Source organism: Rhynchophorus ferrugineus, unplaced genomic scaffold (assembly GCF_030347505.1).
Source record: "Rhynchophorus ferrugineus isolate W39M unplaced genomic scaffold, kcgeb_rfMv2 rfM2, whole genome shotgun sequence".
NCBI classification, from domain to species: Eukaryota; Metazoa; Arthropoda; class Insecta; order Coleoptera; family Curculionidae; genus Rhynchophorus; species Rhynchophorus ferrugineus.
In genome coordinates, this window is record NW_027472581.1 from 39419275 (window position 1) to 39434588 (window position 15314).

Consider the following 15314-nt stretch of genomic DNA (forward strand, 5'->3'; position numbering starts at 1 on the left):
ACAACAACTGAATACAAAATACCCATTGATTTTTCTACCCCCTTAATAAAAATAGTCCATTAAAACGCTCAAACGACATCACCCTCCGTTTATCTTCAAGGGCAAAAAGAAAAAGACATTATATGGCCCCATAAAGTTAACATTCGATGTGAAGAAAATTTGCTGTAACAATTTATTGCAGTATTTGGACAGGATTATGGCTGAACCACCCCAAAGCTTGCTCATACGATATGCATTTTTTATGATTGGCCAATTTTTCAGAACATCCCTTTTTTATTGAAATATTACATCTTACTAGTGCATTATCTTAGCGAGAGTCAATTTCTGGCATTCCATATTAAATAAAATTCAGTCACATTTCAAACCAATATCTTTATATAAATTGACATTGTAATATAAAAAATATAGTTAGTAACATCTATATATCCATCTTATATTTCCATTCATTAAAATAAAATTCATTTGCATATTTAAAATGAATAAACATATATCATCCAAATATAAAAAAGCCGAAAGTAGGCAAGACCAAGGAAATAATATTAGTTGATTAACTTATGTTGGCAATATAGTCTTTGAAGTGAAGGAGAAGCTGTAAAACATTTTTCTCAATTTCAAAAATGTTTCATTGCCCCAAAAACGCCCACTTCCTGTTTATCTTTATTTATGTGATGCCGTAAAAATGCGAAATAAAAATGTTGATTTAAAAGTGGAAACATCGGCATTTTATGAGATATTTAAGGTGCTATTTTATTCCTTTTTGGTATCATTTAGGATGGTTTTCTTTTTGTATTATCATATATAGTATGTTATTTTTTTTTACTTTTATTATCTCTGACAACTTAATTATTATAAATATTATAGGTTATATACACAAGAAATCAGTTCAGTTTCACACAACAAAAATGTTTTAAACTATGTTTTAAACCATGTTTTAAACGTTTTCTTCAACTGACAGATAATATTATAGATAATAGCTATATTAATTTTCATTAGATAAAAGTAAACAGAAAAAAGAAATAAAATTATTAGGTCTCAATACATAATAATGTGTAAACAAAATTAAATAAATTTTTTAATTTATAACATTATAAATATAATTCTCAATATAAGGAAGAATATTAGGTACGGAAAACGTACCTAACGAAATACGAATACGAAATACACATACTAGTACGGAACTTGTAACTTAAAGACAACATTATATTTAATATAATTATATATAAATAACCTTTATAATAGCCGTAAGGTGCATTAAAAATGTTATTTCTTCATAATTTATGGATTGGATTGCATATTATCCTGACATTTTGAAAAAAAATGTTTCAGACTTTAAAAAAATTAGTCTTAATTCAGAAATGATTAAATGTCATCAACAAGTATAATGTACAGTCACGAACACAGAAATTAGGTTTATAAACTCACAGATTTCATTTGATTGACATCTGATACGTGCTGTTTTTAATGTATCATTGTTTAAAACAGGTAAATGTAAATTAGGAAAATGAGAGAAAATTAAAATAAATATAAAAATGTTTAGGTCACAACTGTTTGTTCCCTTTTATTGTGTTTATAAAGTCGAAAATTCCACTTTAGATAATATCTAAATTCATTCCGTTCCATCTAACATAATTTATTATCTAGAACGCTTTTGATAAACAGAAAGATAAAGTGAGCATAACAATAAAACTGAAAATGTAACGGCCCCAGAAAAAAGTTGCAAAGACCAAAGTTTTATGCAAAGAATAGGGGATAGACTGAATTTAAAAACTGAATGAAATGCAGATAAAGTCTGAATTTTATAATGGATTCTTTTAAAGCGTTATAAATAATTCATTGAATACATTTCGAAGTTTTTAGATGTTACTGTGTATCTTTTTAACAAAGTAGTAGTTTTAGTTAAATATTAATAAAATGAGTTTTGGCTTTTATGCTAAAATATACGGTGGACATGTTTCAGAGAACGGTTCATAACTGCAAGTTTTCGAGATTGAAATTGACGTTTTTCGAATGGAATATGCTAATATTTTTTGTTGAATATTTTAGCATACATTTATACCATGGATGTTTTCATACATTACCTCACTTTTTGCTTTATATTTTAGGAGGGAGAACAAAGAAATATTAATAGAAACTAGGGTTCTTAACCATATTTTATACTTTAGAATAAAAAATAAAATATGCGAAAATAGTTTCTATGTCTATTCTCCTATTAGATGTCAGATATTTGATCTTGATTTGATTGAAGATTAAAAGCATAGATTTAAAAAATACTCTTAGTTGAAAGAGTGTAACATATTCAAAAGCAATTTTAGATATGAATGTTATATTAATATGTGAGATAAGCTATACATCATATCCAATTTCTAATAATTCGCTTATATTTCTCCCTTTATAACTGCCCCAACATTTTCAATAACTCCCCATCCATCTAGCTCCTCAATATATCTTTTTTGATGTCTTATTTCTATAACACTTACGGCTTTTTGACACAGAAAATCTTTTGAAAATGCCTTTATGTTCCCCCAACGCACCGTAAACTACCCCTCAATACATTTTAAAACAGGTTTGGGGTGGAAATTGTACAAAAAGGGGGTTGGAATATTCGCTTCGCAGAGAACACATTACGACAGACCTACTGATAAAGCTCCTTTCAATATCGTTAATGTGCGATGTACGGTTTGTAAAATTAAATTAGCTCAAAATGTACTTCATATTATTTATGTCTAATATCAATTAGTTACTTAATAAAACATTTCGAAATCATTTTAGAAAAATAAAGTAGAAAATATTTGTTCTAGAACAGATACCAAACAGTACAGAACTCTCTATAACTTCTTATATAAATAATAACTTGTATATAATATTTAATCATATCTCTATTATATTGCTTATTATTTTATTACTGAAAATAAGCAAGTATTTTCTAAAACATATCAGCATACAGAAATATATTTATAAATTTGAAAACCTTTCAAAAACATTTTAGCTCCGTTTATTCTTTACATTTCATTCTCAACATGTTTGTTCAGAGTAAATGGAATTTTCCAACAGCCATTTTTCTTGGTGTTTCCCTTTAAAATCGATCTTTTATTTTAGCTGGAGTATTTCCACTCCCCCAACCCACACATCAGCGGCGTGGAAACTGAATGGGATCACTAAATTAGAAATTTCACTCTCTAATAAATTCCTACACAAAGTCAGTCATTAGATTTTTCCGAGAGGAAAATATCTGCCGTTTCCTTTATGCCAGATATGCAAGTTATGTACCTACGTCACTGCCAATTGTTTGACGAACCCTCGTCGATCATACTCCGTCACTGAGTCTCGTTCTCATACTTTTCTTTATCCGTTTCTTTTTATTTCATGGGCGAATACAACGAATAACAGACAAGGAAGCTGCACAAATACTGTTTTAGGGCTTACAATCAACGCGAATTTAAAGTTTTCAAACTCCAGAAAACAACTTTAAATGAGAAACATCGTTGAATTTTAAAAGATTTGTTGTCCTAATTTAGGATTTTATTTTTTAAATTGTAAATTTATAACGACGAAATGAGATTTATTTCGATTTGACAAAGTTTTGTGCTAAAGTTAGAAGATTGTTGTGTTGCCTAATCAAAAAGTTGGTAATGAGTTTAAGCAGGCTGAGTGAAAAAGTTATCAAATCTTAATGTACAGAATAATAAATAGTAATATTCCCGTTTGCAAAAAAATATGATTATAAAGGATCTACTGTCAATAAGGTTTTGAGCCAAATTAGCTGAAAATCAGTAATTTCACTTACTTTTGTGGCTCATTAGGATCTCTCTTCTTCTTCTTTTTCTGCACTTTAGGCTTTTTCTGTGCCTTTGCTAAACCTTGGTCTGCTGGTTCTGGACTGGGTCTTTTCATTGGTGTCATCTGAACCATACAAAAACAGTATTAAAAATATTAGTCAGGATGATTGAAATGTATTATTAATAATTAACTGCACCTATATTTTTAGAATTTGCTTCTAAGTATATTTATGTAAGTCCAATATACAATTAGTATTTTCGATAAAAAATAATCATAAAAAGTTATTTATAACTTGTTTGTTAGAATTTTATTATAAAGTATGACCTTGTTATTATTATGGTGTGTTTATGTCGAATATGTTTTATGTAGGTGCAGAATTTAAAATATTCTACAAATATTTAATATAGCATCATTGTATCTTATACATCAAGAAGTTAAATATTGGTTTAAAATATAATTTTTACATTTTATGGTCACACCTAATTTTTTTATTAGTTGTTAAAATTTTAGACTTTAGTATATTTATAAAAACCTATAAAGAAATCAAAATACAATGAATATAGTTAGAAAACATTTACGGCCTCAGCAAACTTCATACATAAACTGTATAAATTTATACTAATACTAATAGTCATTAACAAGCATATAAACCCATACCATTGCAGGATGAGGAGTGCTGTCATCACTATCATCACTAGTAGTATGCTCTTGTCCTGGAGGCGCAGGTGGACTATTTCCTCTTCCCTGAGGATGCTGTGGGGAAGCCCCATACTGAGCCATAGGTCCAGGGGGTGGTTGCCCATGACTCATCATCATTTGCTGATGCTGCTGCTGTTGATGTTGATGGATCATTAACAGCTGATTGTTATGCTGTTGCTGTGGTGAACGATAATACTTTATATGAGTTTATTTTGAATTTTATTTAAGTAGATAAAAGCAACAGTTTATATTTAAAAACAATGTAAATAAAAACAGGTATTATTTATTTGAGTTACGGGCTGTTAATCATGATGGTATAATTATTTCCACTAGCAATTAGAATTATATTACAAAAACGCAGTAATTCTAGGAATGAGTAAATAATGATTCCGCAAATAGTTATAACAATTATAATTGATGTATGTATTTACATTGCCGAAATAAAGAAAATATCTTACTTGTTGGCTGGGCGACATTGAATAATTCGGTTGAGGACTATGGTATTGCTGACCAACCATGCCATGATCAGGACCCGACAGATAAAGTGGTTGCTGATATCCTCCAGTAGGGTCATGCAACCCAATAGCCTCTTGCTGTTGATTAATTTGTTGATTCATTTGCTGCATACCCTGAAATAGTACAAAAAGGTTGAAATTATATGAAATAACTACTGTTTTAACTACTACAACACAATATACTACAATACAGCATAGTATCATACAGTTTTAGTTGAATAAAATTGAATAGCTATTTTTATTGCATTAATAACGTTTCTTATCGACAATTACATTTAAAATTTATTTAGTTTGTCAAAAAGTGCGTGATTTACGTATCTATTATGGTAAATTTGTTTTAAACAATATATTACATCGATTGCATTGTTATTAATATTTGCGAAATATATATACAAATTTTTTGCGCAAAGACTTGTCATGTTATGTCATAAAACAACCTAGAGCAAGAGAACATAATTTAGAGACACAGCTGCTTACCTGCATGGGCGGCTGATAATGTTGCTGCTCATTATGAGCTTGCTGGGCATGCTGTTGCTGTTGTGGATTAATATTCGGTATATCAAATTCTTCATCGCCAAAACTAGGCGTATGAAATGTCTAAAACAAACATAACCAAATTAGAAATCAAAATTTTTAAGTTTTATCCTATAAAATTTGTTTGAATTTATGCTATTATTGTTTTTAATTTATATAATTTTTAAAATTTTCAGAATAAACTTGAATATTTTAAGATAACAAAAAACTGATTTAATTCAGAACTGAAAATATTCCTTATAAATTATTAAACGTTATCTATCGAAATATTTGAATTCGTCATCTTCCTCACGAACGTCGATGGTCGGAAGAAACCGACTGCCTCCCCGAATAGTGGCTCCATTGCATGGCGACCCCCCGAACTAACTTTAATAGAGTTGAGCTGAATACTCGTTGTACGTAATTTATTTGGCAGCCAAGAAATATGGCCCATAACTTTGTATGAAAAATAAAGAAGAATTATATGAACATTATAAATCAGAAGGGCTCATTTTTATTTTCAGGATTTATTATTTTTGCCTAATTAAATACAATGAATAATTTGCGAAGTTCGACCGGCTTGCGGCAAAGCTGTTAAAAAGTTTTGCTGGTAGAGTGGGGCGGTAAGAATGTAGGAATAAGGTGAGGGGTTAGGATGGGGAGTGGTGGTCGGAGTAATTGAAATTTTCGGAGTGAAAATTGAATAAAAAAAGTAATCACTCCTCGATAGAAAAGTACTTATTGTGGCGAAAAATACTTTTATAAAACTAACGGCTATTTGCATAAAAAATTAATTCAGTTAATATTCTCTCTGCAATTTGTAGACTTACTTTGATGAAATACAGAATGTTGTGAAAAGTAAACTATATTCATTAATATTGAAATGACTACAAAACTTTGAGTTTATTACTGTTTTTAATTTTAAAAACTAATAATATTTATTCGAATATTTAATAATTACTCAAGTATTTTAATCAACAGTGCCAATATAATATTCCAAGTATATATTGAATTAAATTTATAAAAATCAAAACCTTTTATAGTTAATAGCCACGTCATATTTTAATAAATGTGGGTACAATATTCCGCATTAAATACAAATATTTTCCCGCAATTCTTTTGTTCGTCGTGGTACTGCTTCATCTTGAAGATCCGATGATTGATAATATGAAGCATAAAGAAGATTCATACAGGTCAACGGCCAAGTCAAGGTGAGTGCTGTATATACATCGTATATTTACCAACAAAAATGAAGAACGTCGTAGATTAAATCACAATTACTATTATGCATCTCTTGAGAGCAAAATCGACGAACAAGCCATGTTGGTTTTAAATTTACTTATCATATAATAAAAATATGTAAGCGAAAATGTTTTTATTCCCAATAGTAGAAATCTAATATAAGGTCGTGGAATTTAAAAATACTGACATATTTTAATTGGTTCTTGCTTAAGATTATTAATGATGTATCAAAAATTTTACAACATATTTATTTGAAAATTAGTTTCTCCTTGAGATTATTTATTACTACACATTTTCTGGGTACAACTAATTGCTCGTTTCGGTCTATGAATAATAAAATATGTTTTACAAATGTTAATGAGTAATAAATTATGGTAACATTAATGGCGACTTCGATGACTCACGTAGTGCTGCGAAAATACTAAAGACCCTTTTCGTACCTCGTAATTTCACGAAATTCTAATAATAAAATGTATGTATGTATATTATTATTTATAAACAGAATCCATCAAAATAAGACATCAAAATAACATTTTCGAATCCTTCGAAATACTTACCTTTAATGGGTATTGAGAAAACGAAATTTAAGGTTAGGACCACGGTTGACATCAGATACTCAAATGAACAAAAACGTTGTTTTCGCTGGAATTTTGAAATACATTCTTTTTTTATTATTCTTTTATTAATTAATTCTTTGACACTTATTTTCATAGGAGGAAATTAAATATTTACTGCATTTGGTAAATATGTTGTATTAGTTGTTCGGTTGAATTAGGATATTTAGAAACTGATTGCACCTTTATATTATATTTTTATAATGAAAAATATCTAAGCACCGCTAGAATATTGTAAAGCACCAATAGCCATTTCAGTTCAAGAATTTTTAAACGAATCATTTAAGTTTCATTCATGGCTATCTGGGATGCGCGGTGTGTGGTCTCCCACCAGCTTTCAGTTTTAATACAGTTTATTACATTGTTTCGATTTTAAATTGGAGCTGTTAGTATGCAGTAAATTAGCGAGGAGTTGTTTTGAGCCCTTTTCATCGTAAATTATGTCGTTTCGCGAGTCCTTCTTCGAGAAGAGATTAAAGATTAACAGTGCTATTGGTATAATGCATAGTTGCGATAACAAATTACGGTTATAAACTCACTATCGGCAATAAACCCAGCTCTTCAAAGTTAACCGTAAAAATAATATCCAGCATTCGAATAGAAAAAAAAATCCGACATTATTTAACCGTATTCTTTTAATACGTTAATTAAATTATACGTTGCCAGTTGATTTATCAGTTTACCTGTCGCATTTTACGCGAAACGGGTAATTTTAATGCTGGTTTAGTACGATTCTGTTCTATTTACAGCTTTGATATTAAATCACGAGCTTAAATTACTGTTATAAACTTAAAACAGTTCAAAAAATAACCAGAAGCGTTTTATGCAAATTGCATTTAACAGTGCAAATCGTCGATTACTATCACAACTGTATGGACACGAAATAAAATAGTAAATTTCTTGTGGAATCCGAGTCCAAACATTATAAAATAGTATATTTTGTGGTAATAAAATGGATATTAATGTCTACCTCTCAAAAATATATATACACACGAATAATACGTATTAAATGTTAAAAGCATCAAATCATTTGAAACATTTTTTTAAATGCAACGATTACAATGTAGCGATGATGCATCAACGCGACGATTATGCAAATTTTCAAAACTTGCCCATGTGGGTCACTGAAATCTACATAACTTCCGAGAAATCAGTTATAAATCTTTGAGCAGCATCAGCATAATACATTATATAGACAATTTAAACGAGAAAGTTATAATAATAATTTTAAATTAAGTTCTTCATTATGAACAGATTATTGATTATACCTTACACGACAGTAAGTATTATGTTATTACATTAAACACTGAATCAAGTTTCAGTAACATTTTATATGCTCAAACTTTTAATCTTAAATAAAAATACTGTATATACATATTCTACGTTATAATTTTAATTTTATTCGGTATAAATTATGAAAATTTAAAGACTAAATAACATCGGAAAATATATACTGATATATTCCGTAATAAATGGTTGATTAATGGAAATTAAAAGTAAACACAGTAAAATTATTATACAGAACGGAAGAACGCTATTTTTACTGCCATTGTTCGACGTTTGCCTTCATACATTACAATAACATTGAATTCTATTATGTTTATTATTGTTTCATTTGGAAAGTTCTCTCTGTTTATTGTTCTCCAAACGTTATATATTAATTATTTATTATGATTTATTCCCATGCGGGTAGAGGAAGAAAAATAACGAAAACGAATTAATAAATGTGAAATTTGGTATAGTCCCTAAGGGAAAGTTGACATCTAACCCGACTTCTATATCGAAATGTTATTTGAATAACTACACAGTTTCAAATCTGGTTAATGTTAGTAAACTTAAAATAGGTTTATATAATTATGTTACCAAAGAGAGAAAGCAGCATTAAAGTAAATTACTTTATATGTTTTCCTCCATGTATGAAGTTGTAATTTATCATTGGCAGATAAGACAGGCATTTTAAAAAAGAAACCTACTAGTTTGAACTCATTCCTCCATCTCAAAAATATGAGTCCTATTTCAGAGAGCAATGATCTTCTTGATATAGTAGTTCCATATTTTCGTAATCTTTGATAAAATATGATATATCCGAATTTATTACACATATGTCGTATTATACATGAATTATTTATTATTACTGATATTAGCAATAGTTGTATATAACGTATAAATCAAAAACTGAAACACTTATGAATATAAGGTAATCCAAAAGATTTTAAAATCTGAGTTTTCTAAATTTTCAGTAATATTCAAAATTATGGACACCTTTTTAATCAAAGTTTAATTAGAGCTAATTTTTTCCTTAATATTTAAATAAAAATAGTTTATTATTACATTTCATTTATTTCCTAGATTTATATTAACCTTAAAAAACAATATATTTTTTAACTAGTAGGTTTTAGTCGCCATTTTATGAACCTAAGAAAATAACAGTAAGAGAATTTAATATTATATGTAAAACTATTATTTCAAGCTTTATATTTAAATAACCAAGTTAGTTTTAATAATGAGATGTTTATACAAATTATATAATTGAACATGGATAGTGTAAAAAATATAATAATCAAGAAATTTGGTGTATGCTCTACCGTCGCATTAAAAGCACTATCACAATATACCAGATATAAGCTGTATGACAACAACAATTTAATATGTATGTATACTTTTAAAAAAGTTATACGAACGAAATACAAAGCGTTTCAGGTAGTTTTTTATCAAAAATTCAGAAAGCATTTCCATAATACTTTCAACAGCTTCAAACATCAAAAACTTTTTAAGTGCTGCGATACATTTTACATAGAGTGTATCTGTTTACGTTTTTCTCGGACGGTGAAAATGGAAAAGTTATTATGCAAAATGGAAAAAGTTTCACGAGAAAATATCTGTTTCATCCGATGCATTTTGTTTCACTCCGGCGTCTTTTCGAATATCGTTAATTTCCGTTTTCAAGTTTTCGTTTCAGACATTTTATATTTAATTTTATGCAAGTTTTAGCCTTTTTTGAATAAAAGTTTAGTAGGGAGACTAAATCACGGTCCTACTATAGTTAAGCCTCTAGCAGAGCGATTTATTTCAATGGAAATATTCACTTTGCTGTTCAAAGTTTTTCCCTCATTCCCAGCTGCCAGACGGAAGATTTAACGGCAGGTGAAATGCAAATAAATTTACATAATGGCGCACTTTAGTGTAATTCATTGTCCACGGACTAATAAAATTTAATTTAGGGCCTTCGTTGAGAGCGGTTTTAACAGAAGATGCCGACCAATTGTTTTATCTACTGCATTTTTTTAACTTCACAAATAATAATAGCTTTTCTATTTTATTTCAACACGTATGCATCTACTTCTAACAAAAAATTTGAAAAATGTACATACCTGGTCCCCCATATCGTATCCGTTAGATTGAAAATTCGACTGTGGTATACTCAGAGAGAGATCAACGCTTTCTGTTCTCTGAAAAGACACAAAAATGCAAATTATTACCACTGCAAGCACTAATTTCTAAATGCACATTCACACATTTTCGAACACTAAAGAACATTGAATAAAACCGTGTTTTTAAAAACCAACCTCGCACATTTCACAGTTAGGCGAAGGCGCAAGGTAACTCGAGTTTCTCCACGAAAAATATCTTTCTAACACGACGCGTAATTTTCCGTTAAATATAAAACTTCCTTTAACACAAAACCACCGAACAAGTAATCACGAAAAAAATTGTTCACAATTTAAAATCCAATTAAATTAATTGCTATGGTCTATTTAAATCAGACTGTTTAAATTCGAATTCACGTAAGAACTGCCGAGTAAGTTCGATTACATCGCGCTCGACGACCAACGCAAGTCTGTGCATCGTGAATCGTGAATATATTCTCCTCATCGCCAGGCGCCCGACGTTGCCATATCGCGCAGCTTAAATTCCCAGCAATACTTTATGAAATTTAAAATCATTTGTACAATACTATTATAATTTTCTGGGTAATATATAATTTTGGCAGATATTGATTTCTAAAAAAAGCTGTCAATGAAACTGGAATATAATGGGATTCATTTTATTATAAGTATATTTTAACAAAATTGAAATTAGTTATTTACATATTTTTGAGAATAATGAAAATGGTGTCCTGCAATAATTTTATCGGGAATTTTAAAGATATAGAGTTGTTTTGACAACGTCTACCTAGAAAATATTGATGCACTTGCACGGCGAGAAGACGTGGCAACACGGCGTTCGTTCTTGGGGCAATCGTAACGTTGCCATATTTTTCCCTAGATATTCTTTACTCCGTATAATAGTCATGTTGTAAGATTAAATCGTTGGGTTTGTTTTGTAAAACGGCAACAGTGTTGTATTCTGAAATGAGAAATTTTGATGGAGGTCCGTTAATTGAAGTAGATTTAAAGAGGAGCGGATAATGGGATACTACTTTGTTGGGATGTATTAAGGAAATTTGACTGGGTTCAGTTTTATTTTAAAATATTTGTACGGAGTTTACGCTCAGATAATACGACTATTTTAATGTTTTAATAGGACGGAAACAAAGAGGAATATTTTTTGGGATAATTGTTTATTTTTGAAGTGAAACCAGGCCAACAAACTGAGTTTAGTGAGGTCACGTAATCTTATGAAGTCTTTTGGCTGTGTAATATCTCACAACACTATATCTTAATAGGAAAACATCCTAAACAAACAGAATATAATGTTATGGCTTCCTTTGAAAAATAAACGGGCAGGGTCGTAATTTTAGAATGTATAATTACATTTAAAAATATACAGCCTATCAAAACTCTTGGGAATATATCATTTTATATGTTAATTATATGGAAATAAAATTTAAATCTGTTATTAGGTGTGTTTGGGCAAATATTTTGCTATATATGTTTTATAAAATATCAGGTGCTTGCATGTATTATGATCATTTTTTTAATTTAAAATACACGTGTTGAGGATGTACGTACTAAACAAAATACTTTGTTATAATATATATATATATATATATATATATATATATATATATATATATATATATATATATATATATATATATATATATTGACAAACTTGATGTTCAATGATTTTCATTAACACTTTTTTTGTTGTTGTAAGTTGTTTTTTATTATTTTATATAATATTATATAATTAAAATTTCATTATTGTATGAATTTTTTAAAAATACAATGAGCTGTGAAAACCAAAATGAACAAAAAAAACATATTCTAGCAGCTTCCAAATGGGTAAAAAATTTTGTGGGAAAAATGATTTCGTTTAACATAGAGAATACATAAATTGGACGATGGCCGAAATAAGTTTAAAATACTTGAAGGACGTTATATAGAGAACTAAAGTAATTTTTTGTTGCTATTTATACACTTTTTGTTTCGAAAAATGTTTGTTTGATATCCGCGAAGTTATTGCACGACCTGGTATATTACAAAACGAGTATTAATTATATTTTGAAGTTATCAGTACACAACACATCCATTATCTAGTCGAAAATAAATTAACTTGGAATTGTATTTGCTCTGGTGCTTTCTATGTTAATTAATTTCAACAGAAATTACCACAGATATACTTTATCGCCATCGATAACGTAGTTAAATGTAAAATTTTGTGGATTTATTAACAAGAGAAAATAAATTTGTCTGTGGCTAATTATATATTTAACTGTTTTGTTATTATGTCTTGATTTTTATAGATTTTTTCTTCGAACTTAGGGTGTACAGAACAAATAGTAAAACTGAATAGAATTTACGATGACACTCGCTAGGAATTCCAAAGCCTACTGGGCAAAGAAGAAGACAAGTAACTATGCGTAAAATAATCCTTGACTTGATTGTTTTGAATTTGTCTTCAACTAGCGTATTCTCAATTCTTTTGGCAATACGTCAGTCTCGCACGTCGGATCAGGCTCAGATAGCATCAGGATTTACTTAATTTATTAAATGGTAAGATTGAGATCATTATTTCTTGTCAGATTTTTTGCATATTAAACATGATAATAACGAAACGGGTAATTCAATGAGTGGCGCCTATATAAAGGGTGTCCCAAGAAATTGCATGAACTTTATCCTGATACGAAAGTATTGCATCATAATAAATTAATTTTTGTTTCATCGGGTTCTCTCCATGTGTTTATGAACCACTGTGTTAAGTTTCGACTCCGTGCTAACCCCTTTTGCGAGGTTTTTGAGGATGTCAAATATGAAATTGTTCGTTTGATCAATGTTACGAAGTCAAATGTTTCTGATGGCGGTCGGCGTCCAGGAAGAGGAAGAAAGTACACCGCCAACACTTCTTCTTCGCGAAAATCGAGAATCTCCTCGACCTGTATGTCCACACCCTCTCTACTCTTTACGGATAGGTTAGAGTCACTTATTTTGCTCATCATAACTATAGTATTAACTATAGTAAAAGACAGTAATTAGACAGAGAGAGCATTTCAACTGCCGGGTACAAATACGTTATTAAGGAGATATTTCCAGAATTATCTCTGGATCCATTAAAAGACTGAAACCATTAATAGATAATAACAATATCTAGCGTATCGATTTGGCTTGAGGAATAAATATTCAAATATAGACAAAATTTATAGAATTACGCTTATAACAAGTCAATTGAAAAGTCCCCGGATATTTGTCGACATAATTCCCTTTAAGGGTGATACACTGATTATCGCGACCCTCCAACTTTTCGATACCATTTTTGTAGTACGATTTGCCCTTTGCTTGAAAATAGGCCTCAGTTTCGTCGATCACCTCTCCATTCGACGAAAATTTCTTCCCTCTGAGAACAGGAAATAATCGTTGGGGGTAGATCTGGAGAATACGGTGGACGAGGAAGCAATTCCAAGCCCACTTCATGGATTTTTAACACGGTGCATTGTCTTGGTGCAGCAGCACTTTCTTTTTCTACAAATGCGGCCGTTTTTCGGCGATCTCGTCCTTCAAACGGTCCAATAACGTTATGTAATAGTCGCTGTTGATGGTCCTTCCTTTTTCAAGGTAGTTAATGAAAACTATTCCATGCGCCTCCCCAAATACAGACGCCATAACCTTGCCAGCTGACTGTTGCGTTTTTCCTTGCTTTGGAGCGGGTTCATCGTGTGCTGTCCACTCGCATGACTGTCGATTGGACTATGGAGTGAAACGATGGAGCCATGTTTCATCCATTGTCACATATCGATGCAAAAACTCGAGTTTATTCATCAACTCGTCGTTCTTTTTGGTCAAAAGCGAGCTCGCGGGCATCCACTTTGCACAGACCTTTCTCATACCCAAATATTCGTGAATGATATGATGCACACGTTCAGTTGATATCTTTATAATGTCTGCTATTTCATTCAGTTTCAATTTACGGTCATTTAAAATCATTTTATGGATTTTTTAAATGTTTTCGTCGGTAACAACCTCTTTGGGCGTCCACCGTTTTCGGTGCTCATTTCACCACGTCTAAACTTAGCATACCAATCCTTGAGGGTTGATTTTCCTGGGACAGTGTTCGGAAACTCGGCTTCAAGCCAAGTTTTTACTTGAACTGTATTTTTTTCCCTTCAAAAAGCAATATTTTATCAACACTCGAAATTCTTTTATCCATTTTTTTCACAATAACTAAAGTTGCTTTACTCAAAATGCTATAATTCATAAACTAATGAGCCGACAGCTGTCAAATTTATACACGTATCTTTTGAGGGTTGGAGCTAACTAAAAAACAATGGGATTTTTCAATTGACCTGTTAATTGCAAGGTTATAAGAGGAAAGAGTCTGTATTGTTTCTCTTGATTTGACGCGGGCTCTTAATAAGGTGTGGCTTGAGGGACTTAATTGTAAATTAAGTAAGATATTGCCTAGAGCGTGTACAAAATTAATCTAATATTTCGGATGGAACCTTTAGTGTTAAATATGACTTTGCCTTCTTGGAACTGAAAGAAATAAAAGTGAGAGTGCTGCAGACTACTGTCTT

At 30.3% G+C, this 15314-nt stretch overlaps 1 protein-coding gene across 20 annotated transcripts in view; it reads right to left on the minus strand.

The window, feature by feature from the left end:
* Positions 1–15314, minus strand: part of LOC143192067 (TOX high mobility group box family member 4-B) — a 434710-nt gene that overhangs the window by 3339 nt on the left and 416057 nt on the right. For 6 of the 20 annotated variants that reach the window (XM_076397539.1, XM_076397544.1, XM_076397545.1 and 3 more), the window contains 5 exons: positions 10732–10809; positions 5469–5588; positions 4935–5105; positions 4435–4671; positions 3785–3900 (listed from right to left, as the gene is read on the minus strand). In XM_076397539.1, coding sequence (XP_076253654.1) covers positions 3785–3900; positions 4435–4671; positions 4935–5105; positions 5469–5588; positions 10732–10809 — 722 coding nt within the window. Of the gene's footprint in view, positions 1–3784; positions 3901–4434; positions 4672–4934; positions 5106–5468; positions 5589–10731; positions 10810–10926; positions 11227–15314 lie in introns of those variants that run through there. The other 14 variants (XM_076397542.1, XM_076397552.1, XM_076397553.1 and 11 more) reach the window with 8 other exon arrangements.